At 38.7% G+C, this 21,588-nt stretch overlaps 1 protein-coding gene across 1 annotated transcript in view; it reads right to left on the bottom strand.

The window, feature by feature from the left end:
* The window catches only part of VPS13D (vacuolar protein sorting 13 homolog D), a 332,377-nt gene that overhangs the window by 205,527 nt on the left and 105,262 nt on the right, over positions 1-21,588 (bottom strand). Inside the window, exons 37-41 of the mRNA XM_036744767.1 lie at positions 19,086-19,175; positions 16,007-16,147; positions 8,108-8,230; positions 5,759-5,833; positions 557-659 (exon numbers count right to left, since the gene is read on the bottom strand). Of these exons, the coding sequence (XP_036600662.1) occupies positions 557-659; positions 5,759-5,833; positions 8,108-8,230; positions 16,007-16,147; positions 19,086-19,175 (532 nt within the window). The remainder of the gene's footprint in view (positions 1-556; positions 660-5,758; positions 5,834-8,107; positions 8,231-16,006; positions 16,148-19,085; positions 19,176-21,588) is intronic.

The raw sequence follows: 21,588 nt of genomic DNA, 5'->3' as shown, positions 1-21,588 counted from the left end.
TCAATCAACAAACAGAAAGCACTTGGGAAACACATTATTAGTGCCTAATAATGGAAATTTTAGATAAGAACTCAACACAAGTAATAATAATATGCAATAGTGCACGGAAAATCTAGTACAAAACAAAGTGCTTAAATTGTTAATGAGTGTTAATTAATTATCATTATTATGTCATAATTAATAATGTTTATTATGTCATAATTAATAATAATGTTTGTTATTATTAAGGAAAATTAATGATCATTAATAACAGTGCAAAATGTCAACTGATTAAGGAAGAGATGGCCTTTTGGTTAGACTTCAAAAGATGGGGAGGAGATCAAGCTACTGTACAAGTCTCTTGAACTGTGAATGTATCTTAGATGTCACCAGAGCCTTGATATGTCAAGTAGGGTAAGCCTGTAAGTTGCCAAATCAGACGTGCCTGTCTCTCTTTCTTTACCAAAATAAACAAACCTCCCTATTTGCAATCTCACCTTTCTGACCCTCACAAAAACCCACAGTTAAAAAGGAGGACAGATATCATTTACGGAGAAATCTTGTCAGGACTCCTTACCTGGTTGGGGTAGTTGTTAGCGTGGCAAACCACAAGGTGCAGCCTGTGTGATTCCTCAGAGCAAAGGGGACAAAGGGCTGCCGGCGTTTAGGAGTTTTCATCTCTGTGATCAGAAAACCACCAAGGAAGGTTATTAGAAAACTCATATTCTAGGACATCAAAGAAACTCCCAACTAAATGGTGTTGGTGCCCCAAAGTAAAGCCTGCACAAACCAAATGAAGGCAGAGAAGACAGAAGGATCATAAGAAAAATAAACCCCAAGAAGATGTGTACATAACCAAAATGAACTGGATAAAGATTGTATGAGACACTGATCCATTCAAAACATGGTCGAAAAGCCATGATTTACTATTTACTATGCAGCATATGGCAGGAAGACAAATGAGAATTCACTGAAGTGTGGTATAGAAAAAGACTGTCAAATTTATAATCAAAGGACTTGAGTTCAAATCCTGCTCCTGCTTATTGTCCCTGTGGCCTTGGGCAAATCGCCTTAATGACTCAGTTTCCTCGCCTGTAAAATGGAAGCGTTGGACTAAATGATCTCTACGGTCCCTTCCGGCTCCCAATCATCTACGCTTGTGAAGTCATCATCCAGCACAGCAAGAATTTGCCTCAGACACTGATACGGAGCTCAGCACGAGTCAGCGCTCGCTGCTCCCTGTCTCACTCTCTCCTAATCGCGCTACTGAGCCGAGTACAACCCACACCTCTGAGAGAACAACCTTCGGGTCCTGACTGCTTGGGAAACAAGAAAACCAAACCCCAAGAAGATCTGTAAATAACCAAAGTGAATCGGAAAAAGCCTACATCAGACACTGATCCATTCAAACCCGGTTAAAAAGCCATGATTTACTTAAAAGGTTTCATTGAGAGACAGACACCCCCTCGTTTCTGGGACAGCCTGTTCTCAAAGTATGCCCGATGAAGAAGCAGATGCCTTGTGCACCAGGGAAATTCAACAGAAACAGCAGTTTCCTTTGCTGTCACCATGTTACTGTTTCCTTCTCCTCACAGGACACAAGACCAACGTAAAGAGAGATTTTCAGCCACCCTATGTCCTGGATGCTACTGCAACTTTCTATAGGCACAGCATTGTCCTAGGGGCTTTGGGGAATGTGCAAGTAATATGAGATACTGTTTCTGTCCTCAAAGAGCCCATGACCCAGTTAGGGAGGCCACATTCACACAGAAGAAATGATTTGATAATTATAAACTACAATATATACAGTCACCAATTTACAAATGAATTGGACTACAAAACTTCCTTTGTAAGTTGGTTGTTTGCAACTTGGAAGCTATTTTTCCCATAGAAAATCTTACAAAAGCTAATTTGATTCCCTGGACAATCACAAAAACCCCATATGAATGATAGCACTAACAGTATTACAGACCCTAAACACAATAAATGATAATGTCTGTAGGAGAAAGAAGAGATCTTCAGAGTACCAAACTGGGATGTCAGAAACATATTTCTCCACACTACTGGAAGGACAGACTTCCCTATCTCCCATCTCCCCCTCCATTAGGCAGTGGAACAGAGCAGCTATCTGTGGTGGCTCTGATGACCTAGGGCTCTCTTGGCCTGGAGTATGGTGAACATTGGGGGTTGGTGGTGAGAGACCAGGAAGGCACAGGGCTAGGAAAAGAAGATGAGAGTAATGCCTCTTACCAGTAAGAAATCTGGTCCTCCCTATTAAGAACACTTAACCAGTAGGAAGCTGGTTCTGAATCTTCCAGAATAATTATGGAAGACTTCATGGGGGGATATGGGAACTGGCGTCATCCCTATCATCATTATCTTCTCTGCTTCCCAGACTGGCAGAAAAGTATTAGTAGCAGTGGAGAGGGCCCCAACTCCTCTTTAGAGAACTCTCTGCAGAGATGATGATGACAATATGGAGAACAGCAAAAACAAATTTAGCTGAATCCTCCCTACTCACCAGCCTCTCTGAAGAGAAAAAATGAAAACACATACACACACACACACACACACACACACACACACACACACCCATCCCTAACTGGATTTACAGCTACAGTGGATAAAATGGCATCAAGGGGCAGTAGAAAACTCTGACGAAGGAGGACAACTAAAGCTAAATCAAATTCCCTTTGTAGGACCACATTTTTCCAGGCGATGAAAGCTGAAAAATAACCTACAACCCACGCAGGTTTTTACTGCCTTCTAAGTGAGGCATGGGGGTGGTTTCATAAAGGGCTAATGGGAAGAAGAGATCACTGCCATTTGAAAAGTAATAACTTTCTTATTATCCTTTTTATCATCAAATATTTTCAGAAGTTAATACAGTAAGTGTTTCTAGACAAGCACTTTCAGGTTACAGCAAGCCTCTGTTTTGACAACCACTAGATCTCATCAGGTTCCAGCGTGCAGTAGAATACTAAAAACTGAAAACCTCCAGTGGATAACACTTAACCTCCTGTCTCTCTTATACAATCTCTCCATCATTTATTCAGTCGATCATTTTTTAGAATCTCGGCTATTTCCAAAGATACCTTCTCTACTTTTCATATACCTATTTTCACACTAATAGCTTCCCTTAGTTTCCAAGTTTTGTGAGGTATTGTGTGTGTGTGTGTGTTTAAATTACTAGTCGGTAATTGTGAGGCTGCTGACAAGAGCAGAGGGGGAGTGAAAAATTTAAGAGCCATCTGAAGGGCAAACAGTATACATTGTGGAAATCTGAAAGGCCCTTCCCACTCCATGACTGCAATGAGAAAGCAGCATTTATTATAGTAAGGGACCCAGCAGGAAAAGAACCCAGATGTGCTTTCATATCCCACTGTGAGCCAGGCTATAAGTTTCCATTTACAAATTACATTTTCAAAAAAACATGTGGCAAATGACTTTGATCACTATGTTATAATGAACAAAATATTAGAAGTCTTTACATTCAAGAGTATTTGGTTTTAACTCTGAGGTTCCACCTCACACCCATCAGATTGGCTAAGTTGGCAAAAAAATGAAAATGACAAATACTGGAGGGGATGTGGGGAAACAGGCCCACTAAAGCACTGCTGGTGGAGCTGCGAGCTGGTCCAGCCATTCTGCAGAGCAATTTGGAACTATGCCTAAAAAGCTATTAAACTGTGCATACCCTCTGCCCCAGGGATATCACTACTAGATCTATTACCCACAGAGAGCAAAGAAGGAAAAGGACCCATACATATAAAAAGCATTTATAGCAACTCTTTTTGTGGTAGCAAAGGATTGGAAATTGAGGGGATGCCTATAAATTGGGGAATGGCTGGTGAAGGGGATGGTTTCAGAGAAACCTGACAAACCTGTTATAAACCGATGCAAAGTGAAGGGAGCAGAACTAGAACAATTTATACGGTAAAAGCCATATTAAATCAATCAATTTAAAAAGACTTATGAACTCTGATCAGTACAATGACTTCAGAGGAATCATGATGAAACAGGCTGCTCACCTCCTGATAGAAAGGGGCCAGATTCAGAGTACAAATTGAGACTTTTTTTGGGGGGGGGCGGTTAGGGAGCAGAGAAACATGATCAATGCAAGGAATGTTTTTTGCTTGACTACGTATGTTTGTAACAGGGGCTTTGTTTTCCTTGCTTTCTCTACTGGGAGGTCAGAGGAAGTGGGAAAAAGCAAAGGTAGATCTTCATTTAAAAAAAAATTTTTTTTAAAGAGTACTTGGTTTTACAAATTAAAAAGCATGGCTAGGCACAATGCCCAAGTCACAAAATGTCTCATATTTGTCAGACATACCAAAGTAAACTTCAGACACTCAATTACCCAATGAGAAAACCACTGATTGCACAGGCTACAACAGCCCAAACCCTACACCAGGGAGAAGCCAAGCTGACCAAATAGCTGCCACATTATGTCCCAAAATAAACAGAATTTGGACTCTAGCCATGCAACAGGAGAAAGAAATTTTGAAGGCCACCAAAGAGAACAAGACAGTCTTCCCTTGATGGCTTTAGAAAATTTGCCTCCAGGGACCACAATCTCTTCAGAAAATGAGAAAGAAAGCTTCAAGTTAGTCACATCTTAGTTTGGCTTCACTTGGCTACAACTTGGGAAATGTTTTCCCTTTTGGACTTGTTTCAAATAATTAATTTGACTATTATAAACAAAACCCAACGTTTCCACTCTGTGAACATTTTGTAGCAAAAAGAACACTGGATTAGAAGTTAGAAGACCTCATTCTACTAACTAACTATATGAACTCTCTGAATATGAGCTTCTTCATCTATAATAATCCCTGCCCAAACTACCTACCTCTAAAGTTTTTTGCAAGAATAAAATGAAATAAACCAGAAAATACCTTGAAAAAGATACAATGCTGCACAAATGTCAAAGCATTTCTTCCTTTAAAATTCTCCCTCACACTGCAATCTTGATAAAAACTCCCAGAAACCAGCCCACCGCTTTGCCATCATTTCACTGATGCCTCTGTTTTTACATGTGGGTGGACTCTTTCTGAACTGCTTCTTTTACAAAATTCACTGTGCCCCAGGGGCAACTACGACTAAGGGCACTCATTGCAACCAATGAAGAAACGGCGTATCGGGATGCTGACGTCCTCATTTTTATGTTCTTTCTTCCAAGAGTCTACCTGGCCAACCAACACTTCCTTCCCTTTTCCCTGCCTCAAGGGTTCCTAGGGTCATAGGCAGGAATGAAGAACATTTTCTCCTCTATTTCTTAAGCACCACGTGTACCTAATTGAAAACTATAAGAAATTTTTATCTTAGTAATAGCATAAGGATTTTAAAATGTCTCATATTCCAGAAATTCTTTTGCATTCCCATAAGAATAAATGTTTACCAAGCGTTCTATAAACAAAGAGATTTGTAATGTTGGTTTGTGGAAGAATTTTCCCATCATTTGCAAGCCTTTCAACATGAGACGTGGCCACCAGCTAACATAGTATTTCCTTTTGTGTAATGTCACTACTGCCAAAAACCAGCAGAAGGGAGTTTTGGTTTTTTGTCCTTCACCAGAAGGGAAAAGGGAATGGAAAAAATATAACATCAGAAGCAATACTTGGTTTATTTCCAACGTTAAGTCAAATGTTCTTACTGTTCTTGCTAAAATGAAATAGTCACAAGCAGGACAGAAAATCAGCTCCAAGTCCAAGAGGATTATTGTGCAAGACATTTGGTAGACCATAGCAGCCATGCATTCCCTCCCTCAGCTGTACTGTACCTCTAGCATAGATCTGGTGCTCTAGGTTAGTCAGACTGGCTGTACTCCTAGTCCTAAGGTAGACAAGGGGTAGGCCTGGTAGACAGGAAAGACAAAGTTAGCAGATAAAGAAAGAGACAACAAACAGGCAGATTCACCTCCATCGCTTACACGAGTGTGAATAAAGAACGTTACACAAACAGAGCAGGCACCATGCAGTTGGGCAGTGGCTAACGACGCACCAGGCAAAGGGATCAAGATGTTTCTTTTTTCCAAGGCTAAGCTACTTTCCATTGGTGTGGAAGTTCTATCATATTAACTAGCACACTCTCCCTCAGAATCAGGGAAAGAAAAATTATTTAACATACTCTTAAACTGAAGCCTTTTAAAGGCTCTGAATTTGAAAATGTGCATGTACTTAGATGGCATAGAAAAGCTACTTTAAAAATCTATTTAAGAAGATGGTAGTGAAGGTAGCTTCATTTAAATTCAGCAAAGGAAGGCAGTGTCTCCAAAAGTGAGTGAAAAAAGCCACTATATTTCCTATAGTCAAACAGTCTCTACTTGAGTTGCCTCACTTTGATGGCTTTGAAAATCCTAATTTTTAAAATAATTTTAAATATTCATTTTTAAAAAATCCAAATTAGAGATTTTTATCCATATTTTCATTAGCTCCAAAATCCATCAACTCTACAAAAGCCCAATGGTTCATCCTTTACAATCTACAACCTTACTAAATAAAGTCAATGATTATGCTCAAAGTCATAACAAAGTCTTCCTATGTGCTACTCAATGATATTTGAGAAATTAGCATGTCCCAATCAGATTTCATGTCAAGAATCTGAATTCCAAGGGCTCCAATTTCTAATGTGATCTTGGCTGTTTGTTGCAATTTGTTAGAAACATGACTTCTTATCATAGTCCTGTGGATTCTGATCAGTCTAATATTAAGGATTTCAGTACACTAAAAGATTTCTATTCGTTTAGGAGGTAGGGAAGAATGACAAAGGAAAAAAGATCTAGACATTTTTATGTGCTTTTATAGATCTTTTCATAAAGAAAAAGATGGTCTGTATCTCTATAAATCTGAGAAAATATGACCTAGAAATAAATAACTCTACACAATACTTTATCAATGCCACTTAACACATTCATATCCTCTTCTGTTAACTATTAAAAAGAAAATGAATTGCTGCCTCTTCAGAACTGTGAAGATCCAACAGCCTTGTGGTTGTATTTACTACTGACTTGAGAATGAAGACTCTTCCAACAAACAAGTGTCTTTAGAAAAATGTTCCTTTGCCTATACTACAAAGTCTAGTGGTTGTTTGAAGTCTTCTAGATAGACTGTTGCATTTTCTCGACATATAAATTGAGAAGTCTAGAGGAAGAGACAGAGAATTGAAGCTGACAATGTTTCAAAAGGCCCTGGCTCCTGAAACAATGACCTTGTGGCTCTCAGAAGCAGCAAACTGGGAACACCAAGAATAATCACAGCTGATATTTCTTTGTGTCTCCCTTGCAGAAGTATAAGGAAGACAGAAAGTGGCCACTTGCACACCCTGAGGAGAGATGAGCCAGTTCAAACACTTCAGACACTTAAGAAAGCCCATCTGCCTATGATATGTTCGCAGACCAGATGGATTATTTCTGAAGTATTCATGGCCTATGTGAAGTCCAGCCAAGAAATGTAATCACAGAGACTTCCCGAAAGAAATTAGACATAAAGGGCTGGGACAGGACTGAATTTGGATGACAACTGGTTATGAAACTGTTGTTCATCCTTATATTGTTCAGCTCTTAGAAAAACAAAGCTCAAAGTGAGGCAATGAAGAAAGAAAATATAGTTATCAAAGAATAAAACGAGATTACTCTATATTCAGAGGGATACATACACAATTCTCAGATTCTTTGTGGACACACTGAGGCTGTTTATTTACTTCACCCTTGATATGCCACGCCCTCCCACTTTTTACGACTTATGTCCAAGTCGTCGTTCTCTATATCTAAGAAAATTAAACCGGGTTTTCAGTGGAGATTGAAACTAGTCATGCATTCACTTCACAGGAAAAGCAATGTTTCAAAGCATGAAACAATCTTCTACAGGTTGACTGTGCTGAAATTTTAGGAGTATCAATTTATAACATCACAAGTATCAGAATGTGTTAAAGATCTGTGTGCCTTCACCTCAGAGGTAGAAACTTTAGCATTTTGTGCTAGAAAGCTGTCAGTTGCAGAGATTAACTACAGAAAATATGTAATATTTTCTGTAGATTCCCACATGAAGGTTGATGATTCTGCTTTGAATTTCTCAACGGACTACTAAGTCAAATATGACTAAGACATTCGTATATATAATAAACATCTTACTTTGTCCGAAGCATGGAGGATCCACAGAAGAGCCCATCCAACTTTCTGATTTGGCTATATCCATTTCCTTGTCCTGTTTACAATAATCTGCCATCCATGATTCTTTGGTACTTACATACTGATCTAGAAAGAATCCCCAAAAGATAAAAATAGAAACAAGTGAGGTTGTGAAGGTTAAAAATTAAAATTAGGAACAAAATACTACGATGTAAAATGGAGTCAGCTAAATGACCAAAGAGCCTTTTATAAGCATTGTTTTACTATTCTGTCTCAGCTCCCAGAGCCAGATTTGGATGAAGAACTCCCAATAACTACTAAGATACATTATTTTCCTAGAAAAGTCAGAATAAGAACAGTTGTTTTTCCTCCCTCCTCAAAACGACCATAGTTTCCCTTCCCCCCATCTTCTCCATTTCAGATTTTCAGTCCCAATATTTAGCCATAGAAATAAAGGCCTAGAGATTACAGTACCACTTGGGAAATATAAAAGTTTGAGATTAGTTTAGCACTTTTAACAAAGTATAGTACTAGGAATTAAAAACCATGGGTGCTGAAATCAGACTTCACTACTAACACAGGTACCCTTCAGAATACCTCAAATTAATCAAAGAGATAAAGTGATTATCAACAATAATGCCAATAAATGTTTATCTATATAGGAATAATTTCATATTTATTAAGACCTTAGTTACAAATTAATGTGACCAAAAGCCAATCCCCAATAGCTCAGTAGTCAGAGGACATGAATAAATATTTCTTAAAAGAACAACTATTAACAAATCACATCAAAGACCACTATAAATTACTGTTGATAAGGGAAATGAAAATCAAAACAATTGTGAGGTTTCATTTCATACCCAGCAAATATATAAATATGGAAAATATAGGAGCAGTTAATGTCAGAATGACCATGAAAAGGCAGACACACCAATGAACGTAATGATGTTGGACATATGAATTATTTCAACTACTGTGGAAAGCAATTTGGAATTATAGTAAGAAGGTGACTAAACTGTCCACTGACTCAGAGCTCCCATTTCTAGGTATATGCCTCAAGAAGGTCAAGGATAGAAAGTGACCATATCTATCAAAATATTCACAGCAACAATTTTTATAGCATCAAAGACCTGGAAACGAAGTAGATGCCATTGATGAGGGAATGGCTACACAAAGTGTGGTGCATGAATGGACAGAATATTGCTCAACTAAGAGAAACAATGAATATGAAGAATTCAGAGAAGCATGGGAAGACATGAACAGATACAAAGCGAAGAAAGCAGAACTAGGAAAACAATGTACATGATGACTACAATAATGCAAATGGAAAGAATAAAAACAAATTAAAGTGAGCAGAGGATAAGGATAATGAATGAGTCTGGCTCACAGGAAAAGATTTTTTTAAAAGGCATCTTCCTCCTTTGCACAGGCAGGGGGCTAGGACTAGAAAACATCCTGGATACTGTCAAACACAGCTGACGTTGGCTAGTTATTCCGAATTGCTTTTTTTGCTTGTTATTTTTTATGCTTTTCACAAGGGATGGCTCATATATTTGGAGAAAGGGAAGGGATACACACACAAATAATATAAAGACAAAATAAATCAACAATTACTGCAGCACTTACATAGCACTTCAAGGTTTGCAAAGCCCTTTATAATTATCTCACTGGATCCTCATACCACCCAGGAAGGTAGGTGCTATTATTATTCCCATTTTATATATGAGGAAACTGAAACAAGTTAAATGACCTGCCCTGAATCATGGTTAGTAAATGTCAAAGCCAAGGCCGCATTTGAACTCAGATTTTCCTGACACCAAATCTATCACTCTATCCACTTTATAGCTAGCTGCCTCTGATTTTTAAAGACTTCAGCAATTATAAAATTGTTCAAAGCACCAACACAGTCTTTGCGCAAGGACACACATCAACATGGATTATGTGGGCAACCATGATATCTTATAGTAAGGTTAAGGATCAGTAGACTTATTGAAGACTGCAGTCGTCACTTCTGACTGAAAAGTTAGTTTTAAAATACTATACCATTTTCCATTACAAACAATTTACTGTCTGTTAGTTATCTTATAGTTCAGCGACATATTAGTAGCCCAAAGAAAGAAAAACACATGCTAAGGGGTCAAGAGGATCTCATCAAGGCTTGTCACAGTGTCATTTACTGTCAGGTAGTTTGAAAATTCAACCATCCTTCCAGGATTATTATTCCTTAATAAAGAAAAATCTATAGAGTTTACTCTTCTAAACCAATATTTTCAACCACTTGGATCAACAGACCTCTGGTCTAATTGTATACCCACATATATTCTCCTGATACAGTGTGGGGTGTGGTACTGCTTAATCCCATATTTAACCCATCACTACAACTTCTAAAGATTTCACAGACTTGGAAAATAACACATGCCCCTTAAACATAACCAATATTTAAGGCTGGCCATGCACAGACCAAAGACTCATACCTGAGTTCTGCTTTCAACACAGAGAGTAAAGGTAACCAACATTATGACAATGAAGCTAGAAACAGAGAGGACATGTGTTTCTAATTTATCATCATCTTAATCTTGGCCAAGAAGCCATGCAAACACACACCTCTGAGTCAGAGGTCCCAGAACCAAGGTAACTTTAAGGATTAAGACAAAACAATATATGAGAGGGAATAATGTAGGCAGCTTGCCCTGCTACGCAGAGAACAAAGCCAAACAAATATCATATACAAAGTCCACATGAAATAAATCCAAATTCACTTCTGTGACATTTGAGGTAAAAAACAGAGAATGTTGGTTGCAAAGAGCCAAAGAGGAAGTAGCATCAAGGTGGCAGAGAGGAAGAAATTAGTACCATGAATTCTGACCACCCAAAAAAGATAAAATTCTTCCTAACAGATCTAGAAAATGGCTGAATCCTTATTGGGAAATTCAAGAAAAAGTCAGTGTCATTTTTGCAGCCCAAGATGGCACAGAGAGACACTCTGAAAGCTCTATGGTCACAAAGAACAGGGTCTGGCCAGGAGGGTATACCTGAAGCACCTGAGCATTTCAGTGCTCCTGGGCAAGAAGACCTCCCAGACCCAGACCGGAGCACAGCAAACTCATCTGGGGGCACGAACAAGTGCACTTACTACCTTGTGCCTGGTTCCAGTTCCAGCACAGACTGAAAGGACCTATACCCGGGGTGGCATTCTAGGCTAAGGAGCAGTCAGAGGCGTCAGCCTGTGTACCAAGAAGGGAAGTTCCCAAGGAAACAACAGCAGTGTGACTCAGACCCCAGAGCAGAGAGGGGTCTCAGTTCTAGCTTCTAGCCCTGAATAAAGCCCAGGGCTGGAATCTCAAGCCAAAGGGAAGCCTTCTTCCGTCCCTTGAACCAGCAACACTTCTCAGCCAGTTGAAAAGGGCTAAGTTCAACAACAGTCTATTTTACTCAGATCCAAACCCAGGTCAGAAATTTCACGATCTCAGACTAGCTAAAAATTTGCCTTGGATCAGACCACTTTGGGAGCACCAGAAGCTTGCGGGTTCCCAGTCTGAGCTGTTCCTGAGAAGCTGAAGCAACACAATACTCAATACCTCCAAGAAAGCAAGAGCAGGACCAGCCCAGATCTTCCCTCCAGAAATACACAGAATCCAGCCCTAACATCAAGTCCAAAGTCAGGAAGCAGGCTGGAAAAATGGGCAAACAAAAAAAGAATCCAACCGTAAAAAGCTAGCGACAGGGACACTCACGACATAAGCCCAGAAGAAAGATCCTAAAACATCTACAAGCAAAGCCTCAAAGAAAAGCACAACTTGAATTCTTGGAAGAGATGAAACAAGAGCTGAGTTTATTTGTTTGTTTTTAAAGAGAGTTTTTAAAAATGTTTTTAATCAACGAAATGAGAGCGCTAGAGGAAATTAAATGGAAATTAAATGAGAACTATAAAAGGAGATTTAACAGCTTGACCCAAGAGATATAAAACCTTGCCGAAACAACAAACTAGCTGAAAATTAGATACATCATTCAAACGCTGTTCCCCCTCCCCCCACTGACCAATATGTTCTTCCCATTGCCTTAAATCCTACCCTCTAGTCCCCTAATATTGCACTCTAAAACTACCCAGCCCTTCCACTATGTTCCCTGGTCCAGAGGTAAGAAACTTGCTTGCATCTCAAATCTCTTCCTTTCCTGCTCCTTCCACCTGCTGATTCCCACTGAGCCCTGCCTCTCTCCCTGGTTCCTCTTTCTGACACTTGCTGCACATTCACCTGTTCTTCCCAACTCACTAGTCAAGGTGGGGAGTGGGAATATTTCTCGTTTCCTCTGCCACTTCTGGGTTCTCCCTCTACTATCATCACTCAGTAACCTCTCCTCCTTTAAGATTTGCTCAGTCCACACTTGCCACTCAATCAAAATCTTGGTAACTCTTGTCTACTGTCTACTTCAGGGCTCTCCCCCTCTTTCTTCAATGATTTTAGCGACTGATTCACAATCTTTACCTCTTCCCTAACAACTACTCTCATGCTCGGGGACTTCACAAACATATTTATATTGCCTCAAACACCCTAACCTCAGAGTTCCTGACTTACACATTATAAATGAGCAACTCCTCCACCCCACCTGAGCCACACACAAAAACAGTCATATCTTTGATCTTGCCATCATCCACAATGTACCACTTCTCATGTTTACATACTCTGAAATTCCCTGATCTGGTCACAATCTATTATCATTTCATCTTTTCTATTGCCTTGTAGCCCCCAACCTGTTCTTCATCCATACTGTGACCTCAAATCCCTTGAACCTTCAGTTCTTTCCCAAGCAATCACCTATCTAGGTTCTCCCTTCCCCATCTTGACCCCTTGGATGAATCAGTTCAACTACACTGTCCTCTTAGACCCTTGTATATTTATCCTATCACCAAATGTACCCACCCAAGTCTGTGCCTTGGATCACTCCCACCATCTTCTGCATTTGTTTTTATATGTATGTATGTATGCGTGTATGTATATATCTTCTGCCTTTGCTTTTATATATGTGTATATCTCTACACACATATACATATGTATATACACACATACATGCATACACACACATATATATGCACATACACACATACACTACTCAATAAAGGTGGAGAAAATCATGAAACTGCTGACTGGGTCCACTACAAATTTATGTTATATAACCTCAACTAGGCCCTCACTGCTGCTAGGTAATCCTTCTACACATCCCTAATTAATTTACTGTCTAATTCATAACAGAGGCTCTTCCAAACCCTTTCTCTATCCTGGACATTCTTCTCCTCTCCCTCTGTACTACTTCACTTGGTAATCTCATCAGCTCCCATGGATCCAACAATGATTTCTATGAAGATCATTCTTAATACTTCTTTTCCAGCTCTAATGTCTCTGCTGATCTCCAGTCATATCTCCATCGGCCCGATGAACATCTCAAACTAGATATTCCCTAGATATCTTGAACTTCACATGTTCAAAACTGAATTACCTTTGCTCCCAAACCCTCCTCTCTAACATGTCTATTAATGTTGATTAATATTAATATGATTAATAAATGGGCAGCTAGGTGGCACAGTGATAGAGCCCCAGGCCTGGAGTCAGGAAGATCTGAGTTCAAATCTGACCTCAGACCCATGCTACCTGTGTGACCTTGGGCAAGTCACTTCACCCTGTTTGCCTCAGTTTCCTCATCTGTCAAATGAGCTAGAGAAGGAAATGGCAAACCATTCCAGTATCTTTGCCAATAAAAACCTAAATGGGGTCACAAAGAGTTGGATATGACTGAAGACGAATGGACAACACCATCACCACCATTCTAAGCCCCCAGGCTCACAACCTAGGTGTCATCTTTAACTTCTCACTATCTTTCACCTCGCGCCCCTCCCGCCCCACATTCAATCTGTTACCAAGGCCCACTGATTTTACCTTTGCAGTGTCTCTCCCATAGGCCCCCTTCTCTCTTCTGACACTGCCATTACCCTGGTCCATGACATTATCACCTCACATCTGGCCTAATGCAACAGTCTGCAAATGGGTCTCCCCGTCACAAGTCTCTTCCTACTCTAGTCCATCTCGCACTCATGTATCAAAATGATCTTCCTAAAGTGCAGGTCTCACTATATTTTACACACACACACACACACACATACACACACACACACTCAGTAAACTCTAGTGGCTTCCTATCATCTCCAGAATCAAATACGAAATCATGTAGCATAAAAAACTCTTCAAATCCCCCCCACCTCCCACCTTTCCAGTATTCTTGCAACTTACATCCTTCCACAAACTCTGTCATCAAGTGACATTGACCTCCTTGCACCCAACCTTCCATCTCTCTCCTCACCTCTATCCCTGGCTTCACTGTCTTCCTTTAAGTTTAGGCTAAAATATCACCTTTGACAAGAAGCCTTTTGCAAGCACCCTTAATTCTAGTGCCTCTCCTCTGATAATTACTTCCTATTTATGCTATATATAGCTTGTCTGAACATAGTTGCTTGCATGTGATCTTTCTTCTTCTAGCATATGCTCCCCTATCATCACCAGGGGTCATAGAGGGGATCTCATAAAGCAGAAGGCCCAAGAGTGATTCTGTTGTGTCTTGATGATGATCTTGAAAGGGAATACAGAGAGAGGAAAGAAGGTCAGGGGAAACTATTTCACATAATTAGGGTGCACAAGTAGAAATCTATACAAATAAAGAGGAAGGATGGAGCAGCTAACAGCTGAATTTCACTATCATCTGAACTAGTCAAAGAAAGAAAGAATACATAAACACACACATACAGAGAGTTGGGTACAGAAATACAATTCATTCAACAGGAAAATAGGAGGGAAAGGAGAAAGGTGAGAAGAAAGAAAGGAGACTTAGAGGGAGGGTACATTAAGGGAAGGAGTAGGCCTAAGCAAAATAAATTCTAAGGATGTATAAAAATATTTATGGTTCTTTTGGAGTGGCAATGAATGGAAATCTGATATAGTGCCCATCAAGCAGGGAATGGTTGAACAAGTTACAGTATGTGAATGTAACAAAATACTACTGTGATAAAGAAATGATGAAAGGAACGGTTTCAAAAAACATGGGAAGATTTGTATGAACTGATGCAGAGTGTGGTAAACAGAACCAGGAGAACAATTTATACAATGACACAACATTGTAAAGACAAACAACTTTGAAAGATTTAGGAACTCTGTTCAGAGCAATCACCAACTATGATTTCAGAGGACTAAAGATAAAATGTGCTCTTCACCTCTGATAGAGAAGTGAAAGACTGAGAGTACAGAATGAGACAGAGAGATATAGACTTTCTTTCAGACACAATCAATGAAGAAATTTGTTTTGCTTGACTCTGTAGGTTCATAAAAGGAGTTTTTCTTTCATTCTTAATGGAGGGAAGGGGGTGGGTTAGAGGGACAGATGGTGGATTTTTACTGAATGAAAAGGATAAAATTTAATTACAGAAAAAAAAAACAAGCTGGCTTCACTCTATGTCAGTCAGCTATGAGGAAAACAAAACCAAACAAAAGAATGGCAACACTACATGACCACCACCCTGAGCATTAGCTAATTTCTTTAAAGAGAGCTTATTCTGGATGACCTAGACTAATGCTGAGATTTGGTTTGCTTTACTGGTCTTTGAGACAAAGATGAAAGAGATTTACAGGGGCAGCTAGGTGGCGCAGTGAGTAGAGCACTGGCCCTGGAGTCAGGAGGACCTGAGTTCAAATCCGGCCTCAGACACTTGACACATGTACTAGTTGTGTGACCTTGGGCAAGTCACTTAACCCCAAATTGCCCTGCCTTCCCCCCTGCAAAAAAAAAATAACAACAAACCAACATAAAAAAAAATAAAAATAAAGAGATTTACAGAACCATGTAAACGTTCTAGATTCTTACCTATCAGTACAGAGGTGATGTTGATATCCAAACGAGGTCTGGCCTTGGCTTCCAACTTCAGTCGTGGAGGATGGAGGCGGCTGGCCGCCTGCTGTTGCCAGGATACAGAGCATGGCCATGGCTCAATAAATGGCTCCCAGCCTAAAAGAACACAGGAAACATGATGTATGTTCAACAGAAACCAAGATAGTATGGAGGAAAGCTGCTCGTGAGTCCTAATGACTGTCTAGCAAGGGTTTAGTAAACCACAGCGGATGGCTTTCTACTTCCAATTTATTTCAATGCACCATCTCTCATGACAGGACATTTGCCAGATGGCAAGAATGTCTACTGTGTGTATCTACTACACAGAACCATTACTGATCTACTGCAAATGAAGTAAAGCATCCCAAACTCAAGTTAGGTAAATAAAGCAATAGAGCTACTGTCAGAGTTACTGGACTAAAAAAGTTTTACATAAATCAGCTACTCTCTGAGTGTGCAAACTGGATATATATGGAAGTGCTTATATCCTTCCAGTAAATTTTTCTTTAATACGGATTTAAAAATAACCAATTTACAAATGTGGAAAAAAAAAAAAAACTATGTTCTCTAGCAGAACTCAAGCCAACTGACATTTTGAAAGCCCTTGTTATGTACAAGGTGCTATACGCTAGGTGCCAAGTATAGAAAGAAACAAAGGCACTTGCTGCTACATTAAGCTTCTCTTGGAGAAATACAACAATATGCAGATAAAGTTAAACAAAGCAGTATGAGGACAGGGGGAGAACTAGTTAACTTGGAGGAGGTAGCAAAAAAGGCTTGACGAAGGCAGTAGCAGCTGAGCTAAGTCTAAAAGGAAGATAGGGATTCTGACAGTGACAATACAGAGGGAAGGGATTCTAGACATCAGGGATGACTTGTGAAAATGCAACAAGGCAGGAAATGGAGTATCAGTTTCAGGAGAAATTCCAGTTTGGTTGAATAGAGAGATTGGGAGTAATAAGAATAAGGCCTGAATCTAGTTCTGTTCAACTCCAAAGTAGCTGCTTCAACCCTTTTCAAGTAACTGACTTTAGTGGGCTAAGAGGGTTAATGTGGCTCTAAAAAGGTAAATGATTCTCAAAAAAAAATTATAAGCATGTGCCAGCTAGGTCTGAATATACAAGATAAGAAAATACAAGTGTTTGTCCAGTCAAGGATGGAAAGTGTAACTAATTCTAAAACTCCAAAATAATCATTATAAACACAAGTTCCTTTAGAAAGTCTTAGGATTCAGCTGACATAATGCAATCTAATATAATCAACCCCTACCTTTAGGGGCTTCTGGTAACTTGCAAAAAATGATCTTTCCAAACCCTCCAACAAGAGAGTTTAATACCTTGGAAATACCTGCCTGATAACAGAAAGAAGTCTTGTGTGTCAGCTTAAACAGATGTTTTTCCCTTCTGTCAAGCCACTCTAGTTCCTCATCCATTCAGGAGACATTTCTTTGGATTAACAAGTGTTTATGTATACTAAGTATAGCATAGTACTATTCCAAGTTCTGATGTATGTATGTATGTGCTTGTGTGTGTGTATATATGTATATATGTGTATGTATATGTATATATATGTATATATTACATATATATATATACACACATATATCAGGTTCTGATCAACTCAAATGAACTCTAATTATTCAAGTAGAGAGGGCAGAATATATAAGCATATAGTCTCAATGGTTCTCCATATTAGGAATTTTGTCTTTTTTTATAGGAAAATAAGCAAAATATTTGTTTTTTAAGAGCTATTATTCAACTAGCATGAACACATAAAACCAAAAGCCATTCCCCAAAAGAGAAATCAAAGGATAGGAAGAAAAAGTTTTCAAAAGAAGAACTGCAAATTATTAACAAACATATGGAAAAATGTTCCAAATCACCAATAAGAAAAGAAATGCACATTGAAACAATTCAGGTTTCACCTCATCCAATAAATTGACAAAGATGATAATAGATTAAAATGGTCAATGGTGAAAGATCTATGGAAACAAAGGCACACTAAATAAATTGATACTGGGGCTGCAAATTGGTTTAATCATTCTAGAAAGCAATATGCAATTACGTAAAGAAAGTGACTAAAACATCTATACTCTTTGATCCAGAGATCTCATGGCTAGGCATATACTTCAAGGTTAGTAATAAAAACAAGAGTCCTGTATCAAATTAAGTGGCCATAAACTGAAGAAGAGCTCAACAATTGCGGCACTTAAATGTAGTAGACTGTTACTGTGCAAATAGAAAATAATGTCTATAAAGAATACAGAGAAGCATGGAAGGACTGAGTTGAACTGGTGTCAAATGCAGTAAGCAGAATCAAGAAAACCATATACACAATGACAACAGTGTTGATGGAAAGAGCAGCAACACAAAAAAATGGAAACTGAATACTGTAAAATTACTGAGGTCAAGCTTTGCTCCAAAGGAGAGATATGAGAAGGCACCATCCCCTGTTTACAGGAAGCACTCAGCAAATGTTTGTTGACTGAATAACTGCAAAGGTGGGGGACTATGGGTGGAATACAATAGTCAGACTTTTTCAATAAGTTGCTCAGTTTTGTTGAATTTTTTCCTCTTTTTAAATTCTTTGTGATAAGAGGTGGCTCTCTAGGAAAACAAAGAAGGTATATGCTGGGAAATGTAGATGATGCAAAAACAAAAGGTATCAATAAACATTTATTATTTTTTAAAATTACTAACGAAGACCCAGCTAATAACTAACAAAGCCATAACTACAGAGGAAAAACCAGATAGAAAGACCAACTAGTACAATTTCATATTCCAGGATGAGCCAAAATTTAGAATCAAAAATGGTTAAATTACAGAAAAAATCATTCAAGTCTTTTTTAGCTATAACCTATCAGATACATTTCTAAAGATTGATCATTTTTACCCTATACATTTCTGCAGCTCTTTGCTTTTTTTCCCTTCTGCCTTTATCCAATACAAAATGTATATATATTCTGTATATATATATATATATATATATATATATATATATATATATATATATATATATATATATATATTCTCCAAATCCTAGAGTTCTCACTTACCTGACAGTGCACGGTTATAATAATCTCCTGAGAGGGTAAAATGGGCATAACCCTCAGGGCTGGTTCTCACATGCTGCAGAAAATTCAAACCTACAACAAAAGTGACCATGACCTTAATGCAACATCAAAAGAGTTAAAGAAACCATGCTAACAATCAAGTTTCAAGGAAAAATATAACAAATATCTGACTAAACATCACTAAATTCTATTTCCAAAAGAATTAATTTTATCATGTGTATGCCCCACAGGAAACCCTGAATATATTCCTATAAGCAGAAATAGACATGGCCCAATGATAGAGAAGGCAAGGACAATTTATTTTTCAGCCACACAGGGCTCATCGAACCCAAGCAAAGATAAATAATGTGAGCCACCTATCAATTCTCTCTCTCTCTGTCTCTTACACACCCACACCGCTCCCCCTCCACAGACACACATAGATACCCCAAAGATCTCACTCTCATCATATGCCTTAAGTCTCAGGGCTGAGGACATAACAGAGGTTCAGCTTCAAAAAAGAGGCTGTATTCAAAAAATCATTTCCATAGTCTGATCTAAAGCAAGGCTGTCCAAAACGCGGGAGCCCGCCTACAAGCATAGAAATTTACATAAATGCTTTAGTAAACGAAGCAGAGCTACTGCAGAGCTCTCACTAAAATGGCAAATCAAAATATATTTATTGTCTATTGTTTCAATAAAAACCTAAGGTTGGACAGCCCTGATCTAAAGTAATTGGGTGCCTTGGACAACCTTAGAGAAGTGATTTCTTTTAAGTCTTTCAACATGATTTATTGTTTATACTCAAGTTAAGAAGACACTGAACCCTCATGTTAAATATGAAGACAGAGAAGCTAACCCTATTTTTATTTAACCAGGATTAGCAATGATTTGATAGATTATAAGAAATCAGAAAGAGTAAGTGAAACACTAAGACAAGAATATCATAATTGTAGTTGATAGCTAGCATTTATATAGCCCTTTCAGCATTGTAAAGCACCTTTATATATTATCTCATTTTATCCCCGCAACAGCCCTGGGTAATAGGTGCTATTTTTAATCCATTTTACAGACAAGGAAACTGAGGCAGAGAGATTATGTCACTTGCCCAAGGTCACACAGCTACTGAGTTATCTGAACCTAGATTGGAAAACAGGTAACCATAACACAGCTTCATAATCTTCCAGGAATTAATCTCATCTCATAGAATGAATCACTTTCTTGCTCTTATTTCTATTAGCTATCTTATAGCTATTATACACTTCCCCCCACCCCTAAAAATAATCCCCAAAAGGCCAAGCTGGCGCAGGAAGGAAAAAGGCAACAACTATCTGTCATAAAAACTAAGAACAATGCCTTGGAGGCCACAGTCACTGATTTACCAATCTAGAACAAATAAAATCAATGTCAAGTGAACAGTAAAGAAAGCATTTATTGTGTTAAGTCCCAGCTTACAATCTATAGAAATAAGTCTGTCCAGATCTAGGACAGTGCTTCACCCACAGGTGCTTAAAAAACCCTTCTTAAGACCATGAATGCTGACTTTATTCCTTATGGACTTATGGAACCTGGAGAAAAGGCAATAAAGAGAAAAATGCCATGGCCTGGTAATGTTCAGTTCGGATTCATAAGCCTATTGTAGAAAAAAACCCAAAAGTCTGTTCTTGGGAGGATAACAGACTCTCTTGGAGATAGTCACAGCAATGACAGGTCTTGCTCCTGTGGGCTCTCAGAGAGGCACAATGAGCCAGCAAGTATGGACAACAAAGACAAGAAATGGGCAACAAACAGGACTCAATGGTCTCCCTACCAAAACCCAAATGGCATCATTGGTTGTAAAAGGTATCACCCAAAGAATCTTCTAGCAACATTCCTAAACCTACTACTGGGTCCCTGCTCAATGATGCAAAATTAAGATTAAACAAGGCAGTAAGATTTCAATTTTTGCCTGTGGAAGTCTCACTCTACTCTATATGTTGTGGAGCAAAATTCACCAAGAGTTTAGTGCTTCTCATTCATTTAGCCTATTCTATTTTGTTCTGTAGTTAGCATACAGAATTCACCTTTCTTACTGTGATGCAAATACACGAGGAGCACAGGCTAAGTCTTATTCATCTTTGAATTTCCCTAATAGGAATTTAAATGTATAAAGTGTTTCAAGAAAGGTCAAAGGATTGAAGTGAAGGTAAATGATTAAAAGACATACCCTCCTTTCAACAGTTTCACTTATTAAAAAAAACCTACTGGGACTGGGTCTCAGAGGAGTGAATTACAAGTGGCAGTTTATTGGAAGAATGATCTGGCTCATGGGATTATTTTCTGAACTTGTCTTCTGAAACAGGAGCTGTGGACTGATCCAACCATTCTGGAGAACAATTTGGAACTATGCCCAAAGGGCTATAAAACTTTGTATGCCCTTTGACCTAGCAATTCCAGTACTAGGTCTATATCCCAAAAAGAGCAAACAAAAGGGAAAAGGACCTATTTGTACAAAAATATTTATAGC

The sequence above is a fragment of the Trichosurus vulpecula genome, chromosome 2, assembly GCF_011100635.1.
Source record: "Trichosurus vulpecula isolate mTriVul1 chromosome 2, mTriVul1.pri, whole genome shotgun sequence".
NCBI classification, from domain to species: domain Eukaryota; kingdom Metazoa; phylum Chordata; class Mammalia; order Diprotodontia; family Phalangeridae; genus Trichosurus; species Trichosurus vulpecula.
The sequence above is the reverse complement of the archived record's forward strand: the minus strand, read 5'-3'. Positions and strand labels throughout refer to the sequence as shown.